Source organism: Helicoverpa armigera, chromosome 17 (assembly GCF_030705265.1).
Source record: "Helicoverpa armigera isolate CAAS_96S chromosome 17, ASM3070526v1, whole genome shotgun sequence".
NCBI classification, from domain to species: domain Eukaryota; kingdom Metazoa; phylum Arthropoda; class Insecta; order Lepidoptera; family Noctuidae; genus Helicoverpa; species Helicoverpa armigera.
Genome location: NC_087136.1, coordinates 10090727 through 10106605, shown reverse-complemented (window position 1 = coordinate 10106605; position 15879 = coordinate 10090727). Strand labels below are relative to the sequence as shown.

At 35.1% G+C, this 15879-nt stretch overlaps 1 protein-coding gene across 2 annotated transcripts in view; it reads right to left on the bottom strand.

Annotated features, from left to right (window-relative positions):
- The window catches only part of LOC110378863 (cytochrome P450 4C1), a 49284-nt gene that overhangs the window by 9457 nt on the left and 23948 nt on the right, over positions 1-15879 (bottom strand). For both annotated transcript variants that reach the window (XM_049846478.2, XM_021338275.3), the window contains exons 5-7: positions 11016-11198; positions 7726-8099; positions 3761-3829 (exon numbers count right to left, since the gene is read on the bottom strand). In XM_049846478.2, coding sequence (XP_049702435.2) covers positions 3761-3829; positions 7726-8099; positions 11016-11198 — 626 coding nt within the window. The remainder of the gene's footprint in view (positions 1-3760; positions 3830-7725; positions 8100-11015; positions 11199-15879) is intronic.

Here is a 15879-nt window from a genome sequence, read left to right as displayed (position 1 = left end):
GCAAGATTAGATTAACGAAACCCTTGCCGACGCTTGAAAGTATAAAAAAATTTTTTAGAGGAACATTCTGAAAGTTCCTTGAACTTTCCTAGAAGGTAGGAGATATCTTAAGACTTATGTGGCCCTGGTAGGCCTAGGTCATCATCATCTGTCTAGCCTTATGCCAACCGTGACCAGATGCAGCTCAGTACCAGTGTTTTACAAGGAGCCGAGGTTAGTAGATAAGTGAAGGAGTTATATCTTTAATAATTGTATAACTATCTTGTGCTACACCCCTCCCCAATGATACTACTCCGCGCACCCAGATAAAAAGTAACATCGATAAATCGAATATCACATTGAGCGAATTTCTCATATGAGTTATTTCAAGACTCTCGCGACTTAAAATAAAAATAACTCTTTAGCTTTATAACATTAGCTAGCTTAGTCTTTTTTTTTTGTGTTGGTCAAATCAAAAGCTTATGGGCTTATTACACTTGACTAAATTCAGTAGCCTAATTAGGTTTGTCTAATTAGGTTTCTAAATGATTTAATGAAACCTACCTTCCTAAATGCGATTACATTTGCCTGAATTTAGTGACTGAATCATTTATTCGACTGAATTTAGTTAAAGGGCTTATTACACTTTACTAAATTCAGTCGTCTAATTAGGTTTGTCTAATTAGGTTTCTAAATAATTTAATGAAACCTACCTTCCTAAATGCGATTACATTTGACTGAATTTAGTGACTGAATCATTTAGACGACTGAATTTAGTCAAGTGTAAAAAGCCCTTTAGTGTAATAAGCCCTTTACTACTAACCGTAATCCAGAAAAACAACATTTAAATGAGTTTTTATAGAGAGCTAAGTTAATTAAGACCTGCGGAAATACATGGAAGGTTTTTATTTCAGTTCCTGTAATTCCCTGAGGTCACTGGTTAAACGGCAAAAAATACCCACTTAAGCTAAAGTTCACCGACAATATAAACGTCTGTTTTTCATAAAACAAATGATTACTAGGAATTTTCACGTTCCACATTCAAAGTGAACAGTGGTTTTAAGTAAAGCTGACGTTTTTGCTGTTGGTTAACTTGGGCCTTAGTGAAAATAAAAACCGGCCAAGTGCGAGTCGGTCTCGCACGAAGGGTTCCGTACCATTATTTATAAAATGAGCTAAAAAAATCACGTTCGTCGTACGGGAGTTCCCCAAAATATTTATTTAATTCTAGTTTTCAGTATTTGTTGTTATAGCGGCAACAAAAATACATCTTTTGTGAAAATTTCAGCTCTAACTATCACGGTTCATGAGATACAGCCTGGTGACAGACGAACGGACGGACGGACAGAGGAGCGAAAACAATAGGGTCCCGTTTTACCCTTTGGTTACGGAACCCTAAAAACGACTTCAAAGGCATATTTCTACATGAAAAATATTTTGTTTTGCGAAAATAATTCGTAGAAACAGAGTTCAACTCAATTTGTACGTTTCTGGAACTATGTACTACACAAATGATACTGGTTAAAATCTAACATGGTTTATCAACATTTCCTGGTAATCCTGTCCGACTTCTAATCTAAATGTTTGGCAAATGTTGGTTTATTTAAGCTTTGGATGCCTTTTCGTTTTTATGTCATGAGTTGTAATAAAATGAAGGCTTAAACTTACAAACATCCGGATTGCGAAACTCTTTCTTTTTGAGATGTCGGTTATTTGAAATACCTACCTATGGCAAGCCTGAGCTAATCCTGGCTAGCTTTTGAGATATTTAAAAAAATCTGAGAATTGAAACCGCGATATCGTCTAATGTAAACATTGATCCAATAGATTATTGAGAAGGTCAAGATAATCGTTTTCGTCATTAACTACAAGTAATTAGTTATAAATTCATCCCTCAAAGATTAAGTACCTACTAAGTACCAACCTAAAGTAACTAAGAAATATGTAGTTTATTTCAACTAGACTGAACAATTTATATATACGTCATGAGCATCTAAGCATGTAAGATCGTAGGCCAAACAATACGTCTTGTTGGCTTAAGTAGAGTTTAAGTGAGACACGTTAAGGCCTCGCTACACGAACTGGTTATAAAGCTACGTATAGACAAATTACAAGTATAAGTTACGCGTACATTTTGTATATGAATGGAGTCGACACGCGAATTGTAGATACTGAACTATCGTTCGCTGTACTCGTGTAAAGGTCATGTTGATCTAGAATTCATACAGCGATGGTTAGATTAAATAAATCACTTTGTGGGTGTTAAGAAGCTTTTCACGGAGCAGTCCAGAGTCTTGAAGTTAGTGATTGATACACCCGTGCATCGGTAAGCATGTAAATGTCAATCCTGCGAATGATCTTTCTCCGGTCATGTCGGATTGCCATACCATCGGATTATGAGACTGAGGTAATAGAGAGTGCACTGTGTTTATGCAAATGCTTCTGACTATAGGTCTGGGCGTCATTATTACGCTTGAATAACTAACTACGCGTAGTAGGAAATGCCTAGTCTGTACTCAGCTTAAGATCTTTACCAGCTATCAATTTTCGTTGCGCAAGTCAGTTGGGTTTTAGTTTCCGCGAAACAGGAGTCTTTAGAAACTCCTGGATAACGTACTTTTCGTCTTAGGCGTGTTTAGGGGGTTTAGGCATGTATTTGATATTGTTTCATCCGGTTTAGATTTTGGTTTGTTATGAAAGCTTGTGATGAAGTCGTGGTGGCCTAGGTAAAGTACCAACCTCTCGAGTATGAGGGTGTGGGTTTGATTCCAGTTCAGGCAAGTACCAATGCAGTTTTTCTAAGTTTTTATGTACTTTCTAAATATATTTTGGACACCAATGGCTGATAAAACAGGTGAAGGAAAACATCTTGAGGAAACCTGGACTATATAGTCTGAAATATCCAACCCGCATTGAGCAAGCGTGGTGATTAACGCTCAATCCTTATCCATGTGAGAGGAAGCCTGTGCCCAGCAGTGGGACGATAAAAAGGCTGCAACAGTATGAAAGCTTGCTCGTCATCTTCTTTCTGCCCTTGTCCCAATTTTATTTGGGGTCGGCACATGTTCTCATCTTCCATACTCTTCTATCGGCCGTCATTTTACAAGTAACAACTTTATTACTATAGGTGAGAAATGAATACTATTGAAGACATTCTAACTTACACGTGGAGGCGTCAATTAGATTTAGGTTTCGATATAGAACCTAGTTAATACTAACCTGAACTAATGATGCTTTATTGTTAGGGCTCGAAGGACCAATGGAGCTGAATATTCAGTGGTATTATTAAGTTAAAGGAAGCCAAATATACGAAGTTATGTGTTTACCTTACGAAACGATAGCAGAAACTTATCAAGTCCACCTATACTTGGTGAAATCAAACTGCCTAACAGATGTAATTTCAATTCAATAACTACTGAGTTAATTAACTTATTACGCCATTTACATAAAATACCGTCCGCTTTGTTCTACTGAGAACAAAGCGGACGGTATTTTATGTAAATGGCGACACGATTCCCACTGGGGAATCGTGTCCAAAAGACCGCATTGCCACGCTGTATGGCAATTGCAGATTAATGTACTATATACAACTGACATATTAAAGTTATTCCTGGTGTAACTTTAGTCTCTATTTACAAAATAAAGCCCTTAGATACTTATTACATTTTACTCAGTAATATGGGAAGGTAAGTAAGTCAACCCCAACATAGTTGGAAAAAGGCTCGGGAAGTGGGAAATAAATGGAGAGGTGATAAAACATCCATAATTAAATAATTATTACCTGAACTTCCTCATGGTCTGCTATCAGCATCAGGCCAAGAACTATCGCCATTGCTGTCGTGTCGTGTCCCTGAAAGTTTACACCTTCATTAGTTAAAATAGAAAAACCGGCCAAGTGCGAGTGGAACTCGCGCACGAGAGGTTCCGTACCAGAGCAAAAATGTCACGTATGTTGTATGGGAGCGCCCCAAAATATTTATTTAATTCTAGTTTTCAGTATTTGTTGTTATAGCGGCAACAGACAAATTTCAACTTTCTAACTATCACGGTTCATGAGATACAGCCTGGTTACAGACGGACGGACGGACAGAGGAGCGAAAACAATAGGGTCCCCTTTTACCCTTTGGGTACGGAACCCTAATGATACCTACAAAACCCCGGAATAATACCTACTCGTATTTGAATCTGTAATTTCTGGATAGTAAGTCTGCCATTGACTGTGTGTAAAACAACTGAATCGAGGTAGCAACAAGTGCTGAATATAATAAGATTTTTTGAAGAACCAAATTATTGAAATAGATCACTTAAAACCCCCTTTTACTAGAATACGTAATGTTTATCAGGATTTTTGCTATCTAAATACGGATAAAGAGAAAGTATCATTTAAAGAGACAAGGTCTCATTATAAGAATCCTTTGAAGTAAGCAAACGCGAACGATTATCCATCGCTTTGAGTAATCAGCCCTTACCAATCTTAAATCGAAATACTTAGTAAAAAAAACCCTAGTATTTTTCATAAAAGATATCTGAAAGTAGCACTACCTGTATCTTTTGGAAAACTTAGACATATAAATAGTTTAACCACAAAATTGACCTAATTAAGGTGGTACCTTCTCAGACAAGAGTGGGGCTAATAAATGCTATAATGTTTATGTGCGAAAACCTTAATAAATATAAGTACCTAATAATATTAAAAGCGCCAATTTTACAAAACAGCTGCAAATTAACGTAAAATATATCGTTTGAAGTATCACAGGAGACTCGGGCATAAATTTTCCCATAAATACCTATTACGTAGCTCTTTATGAAAAAGCTCATTAAAGGGAATTAATTAATTGCTTCCGCTTATGTACGGGGAATATTGGAAGGATTCTTTGAAAATGGTGCTTATGCACGAGTATTTTCTAAAAGGATACACAGAAGCCATAATAAGCCCATAAGACCCGAAGATAGAAAGTTAATAATGACTTTTCTCGCAATAAAATTATCCTATATTTATTTCTAACTTCAACTCCAAATGCGAAAGTACCTAACCCTATCTAACAGGCGTACCTATATCTATGTTACCGAACTGGCTTGTTCAAATAAATTACCACGGCCCTGGTACACAAAGAGCTTCAAAAGGAACAAGTGGTAGGTTTTGGTCAATAAAAGTAACAAAGTCTAACACTTCACTGCACCCACAGTGGGAGTCATCGTTATTTACCACCTCAAAAAAGGTTTATATCTATCACATGGTAAACTACAACCGTCTTACCACAAAAACTTTTAAACGTCAGTTTAAGACTTTTCTAAAAAAATGACAAATTATGACGTTGACATATGGTTCATTTTCCAGCCACAATTTTTTTAGACAAGTGTAAAACAGGTGTTTAAGTTTTTGTAGTAAGGCCACAAGTATTTAAAAAGTGCATGTTGTAGTACGGAATTGAATATAAAGGAAACATCCGACAGCTATTCCTATGAAATACTGAAATAGGGTCTTCGAAAGAGTAGGTAAAACCGTAGCACACTTTAAGTATTAAACTAGTTAGTTAAACCTGGTCGAAGATGACCTAAATAAACACTGAATCGGTACAATTTCGGCTGAATATCGATACATAAACTCTAAACACGTGATATTTACTATGCCCTAGTTCCCTATTCCCACCGCACGTGGCAATATTAGGATTAGTAGGATAGATAGTAGGATTAGTAGGATAGTAGGATGAATAGTAGGATTTTCTTCCCCAATAGACCGCGAAATGAGTCTCCTTACCATATTCATAAAAATAAGAAAGAAAAAGTTCACGTCTTTGACTCAAAATGGTTAGGCGGATTTATAGTTAAGAGCGTGTACGTCAACCGCGCGCCATTTGGCCGAAAATGGTACTTTTCAAACCACTGTTTCTCAGTAACTACTTTTCCTATAACTATGTTATTTTTTAATAACGCAAGGTAATTTCACTGTTCATATAGTTAATTGAACATAAATTTCAATTTGTGTAGTTTATATACTTAAAACCCCTATAACGTAACAGATGTTTTATAAAATTCCCGTTCAGCGTCTATTTCGAAGCTTAAATTCATGTGAAAACAGTGGCAAATCTAATCATATTTATTTTTTTACTCATAGACGAAATCCCCATGCCTATAGTTAGTTGAAAACATTTTTTGATTTAGGTCTCTATCTTTCAGAAAAAAATATTTTAACAATGTGAAAAATTGTGATTTTCAAATGCTTTTTTTACCTATCTATCTTACTTAATTTAATATAACAATTATTTACTATAGTAATATAACTCTTTCTTTAAAACATAAACTTTATATTATAATTTAATCTCTCGTTTTTATTTTTTTATAAATTATTTAAAACTACTATAAAACGCTGCACGCGAGTCAACTCAAACCAGACCGCCGCAAGGCTTCACAGAGAGGACGTGTCGCTCCGTCACATCGCGTAGGGTGAATAACCTCTGCCGTGGATACCGAGAATAGAGTACATTTCAAGCGCGACCAACAAATCTTGATACATTACTATTTTATTTAAAGCTCAATTTTGAAGCATATTTTTTATCGATTGAGTTGAAATTTTGTTTGAATGTTCAGTTTTAATGACAATGTATGATTCTATATCCAATATGGCGGTATACCCAAGATAGAGAAAAAAATGTTTTTAATGCATTCCTACGATATGGGTATCAAATGAAAGGGCTTGCTATGAATAACTCGAAAAAATGTGTCGCGAGTCTAAATCCAATATGGCGGACTCCTTAGGCTAGAAATCACTTATTGCAGATGTCTGTTACCAATCGAGCGATATTTTTTTTCATTTTGGATGTACCCAAATTTTGACTTTTGATCTCGAATAACTTTTGAAGCATATAGGATAGATAACTTAAAACTTTATTTGCAATGGTAAACCCAAGCTCTTCACCAATATTTGGCTTTCCGGCAATTGTTGTTATTTGACCACAATTTTCGGTCTGGATGGACTGGACCATTCATATAAACAATCAATTTTTCAAATCGGTCCAGGCGTCTTTGAGAAATCGAGAACAATCAAATTGAGAACAATCACAAAACAATCTAATTGAAACCTCCTCCTTTCTTTTTTTGAAATCGGTTAAAATACAGAAACTCTTAACATTGTCATTAATCATCAGTCGACTATTTAGTACTGTTGAAAATTGTATGTAATATACAGAAAGTCCTCAAAACCAAGGTTTTCATAGGTGCCCGATTTTTTTGCAAAAGAGTGTAAGTATTAACGACTTATTTTCATGCTTTTATATTTTAGACATCCATAGACTTACACTATTTTCCCGCTATTAACTATTTACTAAATAATATATTTTTTGTTCTACCAATTTCACTCGAAAGGATCAAAATGGTTTGTGTGACTATACGTGAAGTATGTTAGGCACGCACACAGCCGCGACGCTAGCCTGCGCGGTTTTTTGCGTTGAATTACCTAAAGTTGACATCGCGCGCCGAGCGTACACGCTCTTAAGTACCTATTTTACTAACTAACGCCGTTGGTGCTTATTTATTTATGAGACTCATGTCAAAAAACTACCGTAGGTAAGCAAAACTAGTCGATTCTTATTTTCATAGGAACTGCCAGAAAACTGGAAAAGTAAGGACAAAGGTTTTTCTCAATTTAAGGAATGAAAGCCAACTAAAGCTATTGAGCGTATCGTCGGTTTGGCCACCAATGTATCAAGAAGACATTCAGATTTTTTAAGCAACAGTCCAAAGACTTACCTCAAACATAAAAGTATTAACTTCTTCCCTAATTCCTTCTAAATCAATTTCTCCTTTACTCTCCGCTTCCAACAGCAAATCCAACATAGCTAATCTCTTCTTGCCTCCAACAGAATCTTCTTCTGTAAAGTCACTCTGTCCTGGCTCCCAATTCTTCTTTCTTTCCATGATGACATCATCAGCGAAGGAATGGACCTTTTCTAGACATTTCTGGAATCTTCTGCCGAGGGAGTGCATTTTGAAGAAGTATTCGTTGTGAAGCCACACTCTTGTTAGACGGGCGAAAAGGAGGTTTCCGATCGATAAGATTGCACTCTTGTATTCTTGAGTTTTTGCTGATTTATCGGAGTCTAGTTGGGTGCCCATTGCAGTTTCTGGAAAGAGAAATAGTTTTAGTGCCTTAAACCTTTTTGGACCCTGTAATAGAGTCAGCCCTTCTCATCCCAAGTTACACTAATTAATGATTCCTCTTGAACTCCGAAGTTAGTGTTAAATAAAAAATCGGTAAAAAAACTTTTAAGTCAAACGGTTTTATCTTATGTGCACTGAAAACTAGAAAATAAAAAAATAGTTACTTACTTACTACGTAGTAGGGTGTCTTGGTCATATTAGACTAAAATAAAAACGTGGGGCCCATTAACTGTTGCTGTAGTACTTTCTTCTAGAGGTATAATAGGTGTGGATTGCATCGACTTACTATAATCGTAACTGGAGATTTTGACAATCAATAATCAGCCGTACCGGCTTCACCAGCGAACACTGAGCTCATGATCTACCAAAGTATAAAGATATGCTTTGCCATAGGTAGGATTTCAGAGGGGCCCCACGTTTTTATTTTAGTCTAATATGACCAAGACACCCTACGTAGGTTGACAGGTAAGTAACTATTTTTTTATTTTCTAGTTTTCAGTGCACATAAGATAAAACCGTTTGACTTAAAAGTTTTTTTACCGATTTTTTATTTTCTAGTTTTTAGTATTTAATGAAAATGCCTACCGAATATTCCTCATTCTATCTAATTCATTTAGTGCATCATTATTACACGGTCTCTTACCTGATAATTTATTACAATCTAATTTAAAAAAAAGTCATTTTTTTAACGACACCAAAAATCATCAAGTGACCCCTCCCTGGGTCAGCAGTGGTAAGAAAGTGCCAGACTCTTACTGACAAAAATAGTTATGTTTCGTCGTAGGCCTTTTATGTACCAGGGCCACGGTAACTCTTTCGAACAATCCCGCAGCCCAGGCACGCCTGGCACCCTGTTGGGCCCTGCTGGGGTTGCTGACAGTATTCTACTTGTGTAGCCCTTTCATTTGATACCCATATTGAGGGGGTTGTGGAAAAATATGTAATCCGCCATTTTGTGCCGGCGGCCATATTAGATTTACAATGTTATTGATATTACTATATTGTATTGTCATCGGAATAAAAGGTGTATACAAAATTTCAGATTAATCGGTTGACAGGAAGAGGGTGTTTGAATTACTAAATTGGACCCAAGAATAAAACAAACGGGATGAGCTGAATAAAACCGTTTAAAAATTGTTATCAGCCATTTGGTAGCGGCGGCCATCTTAGATTTCAATTTTGCATAGTAAATTGTATTCTACTTGTTGAGACCTTTCATTTGATACCCATGTTGATGGGATTGATAAAACCTTAGTTATCCGCCATTTTGTAGAGGCCGCCATCTTGGATTTGAATTTTATATAGTACATTGTATTCTACTGGTTGAGCACTTTCATTTGATACCCACATTGACGGGATTGATAAAACCTACGTTATCCGCCATTTTGTACCGGCGGCCATCTTGGATTTGCAATATTATTGATATTACTATATTGTATTGTCATCGGAAATAAAGGTGTGTACCAAATTTCAGATCAATCTGACAACAGGAAGGCACTGAAATTTCAATTTCTAAATTTGACCCAAGAATGAATAAATAATAAATAAAACAAACGGGGTGAGCTAAATAAAACCGTTTAATTAATAAAAAAAAGAATTTTGCAAATCGGCCCAGGTGTCTTCCAGTAATCGGTCAACATACATGAAAAAAAGATCCCGACGAATTGACAACCTCCTCCTTTTTGGGAAGTCGGTTAAAAATGGTGGTGGTTTTTTAAGGTAATAGAAGTAAGTTTAAAAGACAAATTCTGAACTACAAATGTCAAACATCTTAGTCACTCGTTTTTTTTGTATTGAACTTCCTATCACAGAACAGATGGCAAAATTAAATAAAGCAGGGTTTTCTCAGAGCACATTTTGGCGTATTTTTTTTCTTTAATTTATTTACATTCTGCGTATTTGTCAGTTTCTCTATATTGGAGAGAATCAAGAAACTTATTTGTGTCGGCCTTCATAACCCGGCCTTAGATGTGGCTTTATGTAATCCTTGGGATATTTTGACGGGCGACCAGAGACCGACGCTTTTGCCGGAATTACAGTCCTTAAAAAATTCCCTAATCTAGAGAATTTGTAGGAAAAAAAATCTTTAGAAAAGGTCAGAGCAGATGTTGGTAATAGAGCGAAAATGTGTTGAATATTTTATACAGGTACAACTAGGTTAGTTAATATAAGTAGAAGCCAGCCTTTGGTTCAATAGAAGTATCAAGCAATCTACTAAATAATGTTTTATTTTGTGATGGAATTTCCCGGTTATAAGAAATGAGGAAAACCTTTTTTTTGTAAAATAGCAATTTTTTGTAAAATAGCAATTTTTTGTAAAATAGCAATTTTTTGTAAATGTCATATAAGATTTTTTGTTTTCATATCCTTTATATAAGGGATTTTGACAAATAAGTTTTAATTAGTTGTAAATGGTATAATATAAAATCAAAACAACTACAAACGTACTTGATTTATTTTCAACTTCTTGATTTATTTTAACAAAAACCCACGCGTTTTTCATACAGCACTAATTGCTAATTTTCTCAATAACCAATTAATTGAGAATCCCCAACTTTTATATCGCAGACGAAAGACTTGGTAACGCCAAAAATAGCAAAAATAAGTTATAGAGACGATTTAATTAATTGGTGTATTTTTATAACGAAGGCATATCGACATATATTTTGTACTAGCTTTCATCGCCGGTTTTCCCGGTACCTAATAGTAATACTTTCTGCATCCCCATAAAAGTACCCCGTATGATATTCTTAAATGCAAACTTTATTATTGAAAAGTTTCATCAAAAACGCATTATTTTTTACGTTGTGATTTCTTTTATATTGGGAAATTGATATATAATTGATAAATAAATATTTATTTTCGAAATAGTCACTTACCACAAATAATATACAGTGTATAATCACTGATCAAAGGCAGTAGATTGACATCTGTATTCTCCAGGGTCTTGATCTTCTCCACCAGGCCCTTGCTTCTCTCCTTCATAACGATGGAGAAACTCTTCAGGATGTTGAAGTGGAAGGTCGGAGTCAGGATCTTGCGGCGCTTGTGCCATTTTGCACCTGGGACAAATATAACATTTAAAGCTTTACTGAAAAAAACCAATCAAGTGCGAGTCGGACTCGCACACGAAGGGTTCCGTACCATTATTTAAGAAAACCGCATCTACCTGTTGCCGTTATCGATATCGAAAAAAATAAGCAAAAAATCACGTTTGTTGTAAAATATTTATTTATTCTAGTTTTCAGTATTTGTTGATATAGCGGCAACAAAAATACATCACCTGTCAAAATTTCAGTTCTCTAACTATCAATTTACAAAAACTTTTTACCAAAGTGAATAGTCGTTTCGCGAAAAACAGATGTTAACGTTAGTAAAATTCTATTGGTAGTTTATTAATGTTTGAGTCTGGGCTTAAATCATAAAAAGATATGACAGCAGCCCCTATATCAATAGCGTGATTGATATGTCAGATGTGACAAATTACTGTGCCAAATGACCTAAACCTACAATATTTGTATAACCTTAACCTGAACAAATTAATATTTCTGGGTATTTCTCGTGTTTGCTATTCAAAATGAAACTTCCCTTCTTTACTGAGTATTATATTACCAGACTGCCTAAAGTCAAAGTCAAAATCTTTTTATTTGCCAGAATGTAGGTGTACAGAGTATTTTCTTAAATCTAAAGTGGACCATTTACATTCCATCATTGCATACGGTATGCAAATATTCGTTAAAAAAAAACTCTAAGTACAACTACAAATATGCTCTCCCATAAATGTTACTACACATTAGTTAAATATTAATTTCAAAGTTACAACAACCTAGCCTGTAAAAGTCACTTAACATTGGCGTTGCAATACTGTGGTCATAAAAAAACAATAGAATATCACTTTTCGTCCAAAGAAAAACAAATGAAGTGCGAAACAAGAAACCTCAAACCATCAAAAACTAGTTCACCTTAATTTGGCAAAGGGTCGTAAAAGCTCATATACCTGAGCCCTAACCACAAAACTAATCTAGCGCCTCCCTTAACTTCACACTCATCACAGAACACGTGATAATTAAACCACACAACTACTGGAGTCTTAAACCTGAGAACCTATGAACCTCGAAATCTTAGAGAACTTCACCAACAGGAGACGCCATTGCCGTACTTTCTGCAAAAGAATCCGAACAATCCCGAAGCCCGCAGCGAACCCGCGAGCGGGATTGTTCGAAAGAGTTACCACGGCCCCGGTATATAAAGGGCTTAAAAAGGAACATGATGGATCTTAGTCAGTAAGAGTCTGACACTCCCACACGGTGCATCCATAGCGAGAGGAGTAATTTGCTGATTTCCCATAAAAAAAGGCTAGAAAGCGCTGCGTGCCCCACATGTATGCATTTATGCTTATGTTAAAAAGTATTATCCAATAACGATGTGATCGGAAATATACTACAATTTGCGTGTCACTATTTGTTGCATCACTTCGCTCTCGCGTGCGATATGGCTTTCTCGCAGAAAGATTTGTGCTCATGGCGAGTCCAGTAGGTTCAATGCTCTAAGCTTGAAAATCTGACAGACATAGCCACAAACTTTCATAGTTTCTGCACGTGTCTGAAAAGTTATTGGGATTTAACATCAATAATAGTTTTAATAACCTAGGTATTAGTTCACCTGTCTTAACACGGGGTATTGCACGGATGATTAGATTGAGAAGGTCAGATAAGGTCGCTCCTAGTATCTTTATCCTTGTTTACTTAACTTTTAAAAGTTGAGTAAAAATTATTTAAGAACACAAAAAAAATCTTTCAATTCTTCTCCGAAACGATAAAAGAAAAATCTCGATTCTTCTTTTTTTACAGAATATAAAATGTTCCAGTAAATATTTATCTTTTCTAACAATACTATCGAGACAAAGAAAGTAAGTACCTGTATCTGCATATGTCCATATGATCTCTAGCTATAAAATGACTCCAAAAATCCAAAATTCAAGGAAAACTGGCTGATCAAACCCGTTTGTGAGATTTATGAGTTTCAAATCTATACGCAACGACTCACAGATACATACGTACATAGACGTGCCAAAATGGCGACCAATCTTAGTAAACGGAGAGAACTCGATATGGAAAATAGGTCACGTTTACGGACAGATGTTTCAGGGTTTTGGACTGTATCTGATGTCTAGGCAAAAGCCATAAAATGTGTCATTTGAGTAATTTTTTTAAATAAATATTTAAGAACGATAGAGAAAGATGGAGAGCAATTGGGGAAGCCTTTGCCCAGCAGTGGGACAGCATAGGCTAATGGCAAGTGGCTAAGGCCTTTTTTTATTTTTTTTATTTCAGGCAATTAAGTGCCTGAAATCAAGGATTAGATAAAATGTAATGTATTGTGTTATACTTTGTGAATTAATCTCACTTATGTATTCCAAATATTTAAGTATCTCGTATTTTTTACAACGACGCATGCCTATTTCAAATGTCTTTAAACAACCTTGTAGCCCTAAACCTATATCACGAGTAAGTTTTTATCTAGACACACGGCAGTGTGTCCGCCAAGTTCGAGCAAAAAAGGCGACACACCGGCCGTGGGTTATATTACACGAACCATTTCGGGCCAAATTCGACCCCCCTGTAACTCAAAATCTATTTTATTTACGCATATCAAATTTCTAGTATCTGTTGAGACCCCCTCACTTATCCAAAATACAAAATTTCATTAATATACCTATTGTAGGTCTTGAGATATTGACGTCAGAAAATCGCTATTTTTACTATACACTCACTGACTTATTCACTTATTCACTGATTCACTGATTCACTGACTCACTCATCAAAAACCTAGACCACTTCCAATGGTCGTATTGACTTGAAATTTGGCATGGAGGTAGGTCTTTATGTCAAGGTAAAGGGAAAAATCTGAAAATGGCCAAGTGTGAGTCGGTTTCAAAATAATGAAGGTGTAAAATACCCGGTGTAAATTTATACCCCTAAGGAACTAAAACGACCTAAATTTATCTATATTTATATAATATATCTTCGAATGGTACAAAGGTTTGTATTTAGTCAAAGTAAAGTAAAAATCTGAAAACGGCCAAGTGTGAATCACTTTCGAAAATAACGAATGTGTAACTTTGATCCACGAACATAATATATGATAACATGTCATGTCAGTCAGTTGGTAAATCTAGTCATAGTTAATCTAGTTCATTTCTTTGTAAGAAACATAGTGCATATTAAAAAATCTAAAAGATAGTATAAATGAGACATTTCTTTAACTAACTTCATCATAAGAAAAAATAAAATAAACAACCTTACAAAAATAAATGAAATCCCACCCAAAACAAATGTGAAAGACTGCCATTCGATAGGAATGCTTCGCCTATAAAGAAGTGAGATCCAAGTTCCATACACATACCTCAGTTAAAAATAGTTACTTTTTAATGATGATTACTTGGCAAGTTTTAATAGAAAATTAAATACTTCATTCATTGCGTTTAGTAGGTTCATAACAAGGTGTTTGAAAACTTGCCAAGTAACATCATTAAAAAGTAACTATTTTTAACTGAGGTATGTGTATGGAACTTGGTACTTATTCAGATCTCACTTCTTTTATAGGCGAAGCATTCCCATATTATCGAACTTGGCAGTCTTTCACATTTTTGTTTTGGGTTTTTATTTCACATCGCCTTACTTAACTATATCTTCTTTTGATAGAAAACTACATTCTATACAAAATCATGTAATTGACAGCTGTAATTGATAACATCCAGATTGAAAATCGTGTAAAATTGATGAAAATCACCGACGCGTAACTAAAAGTCATTGGGACTGAAATAGATTAATATTGCTTTACACACTCGATTAACTTCGCTTAAACGTTTAACAAAATTTATTTAATGGCAAAATAAACCCGTTTTAATGAATAAATAAGATGTCCCAAAATATTTAAGTTAAGTATGCGTTTATAAAAATTCTAAGCTATTGTTTATAAGCAATTGTTTATAAAAAAGGTCTACACATAAAAAAAAACCCTAGAAACCTTAAAAAAATGTATAGTGCCTATATTGTATTTAAGCATTCAAAGAATATTTTACATCAATTTAATTACATCGCAGAATTTCTTTAATTTGATGACAATTGTCCAAAAGACAAAATAAAACACAAAAAGTTACAGCCCTTAACTGACCACTGAACAAAAAAAAGTACGTCTTCTATTTTATTATCTTCCTAAACAGAGAGCACCTTTGATGTAAAATATTTTTCTTCATAAACCCTGATTTTTCAACGACAAGAAAAAATATGAAGTCAAGTGAGGAAGCTTGTTTTTAGCTGCCTTTTAACTTGTGACAAAGCGTTTTCATTTAGAGTTCCGCAAGTCGAGAAAATTAATATTAACTCGAACCCGTCGCAATGATCCATTGCGGCTTGCCTTAAGACTAAAATAAACAATATTTTTTGACGCTGTCTTTCTTTCTCTGGGTGTTTATTGGGTATTGTATAATGTCAGTTCAAAATATTCTATCTATATATTGTTAAGCTTACTAGAGACAGGAATTTGACGTAACTTGTATGGGGCTAATATCATAATTCTATCTCCAGTCAGCCGTTAATCCATCAAGTTTTTCTCATTACGTTTTCTATTATTTTGGAGAATCATCATTTTTGGCGTTCAAGTTATCAAAAAATCATTATTCAAATATCGAATCGACCGCCAAAAATAGCCAACCGAGATGACAAGCGCTTTTGTAATTAC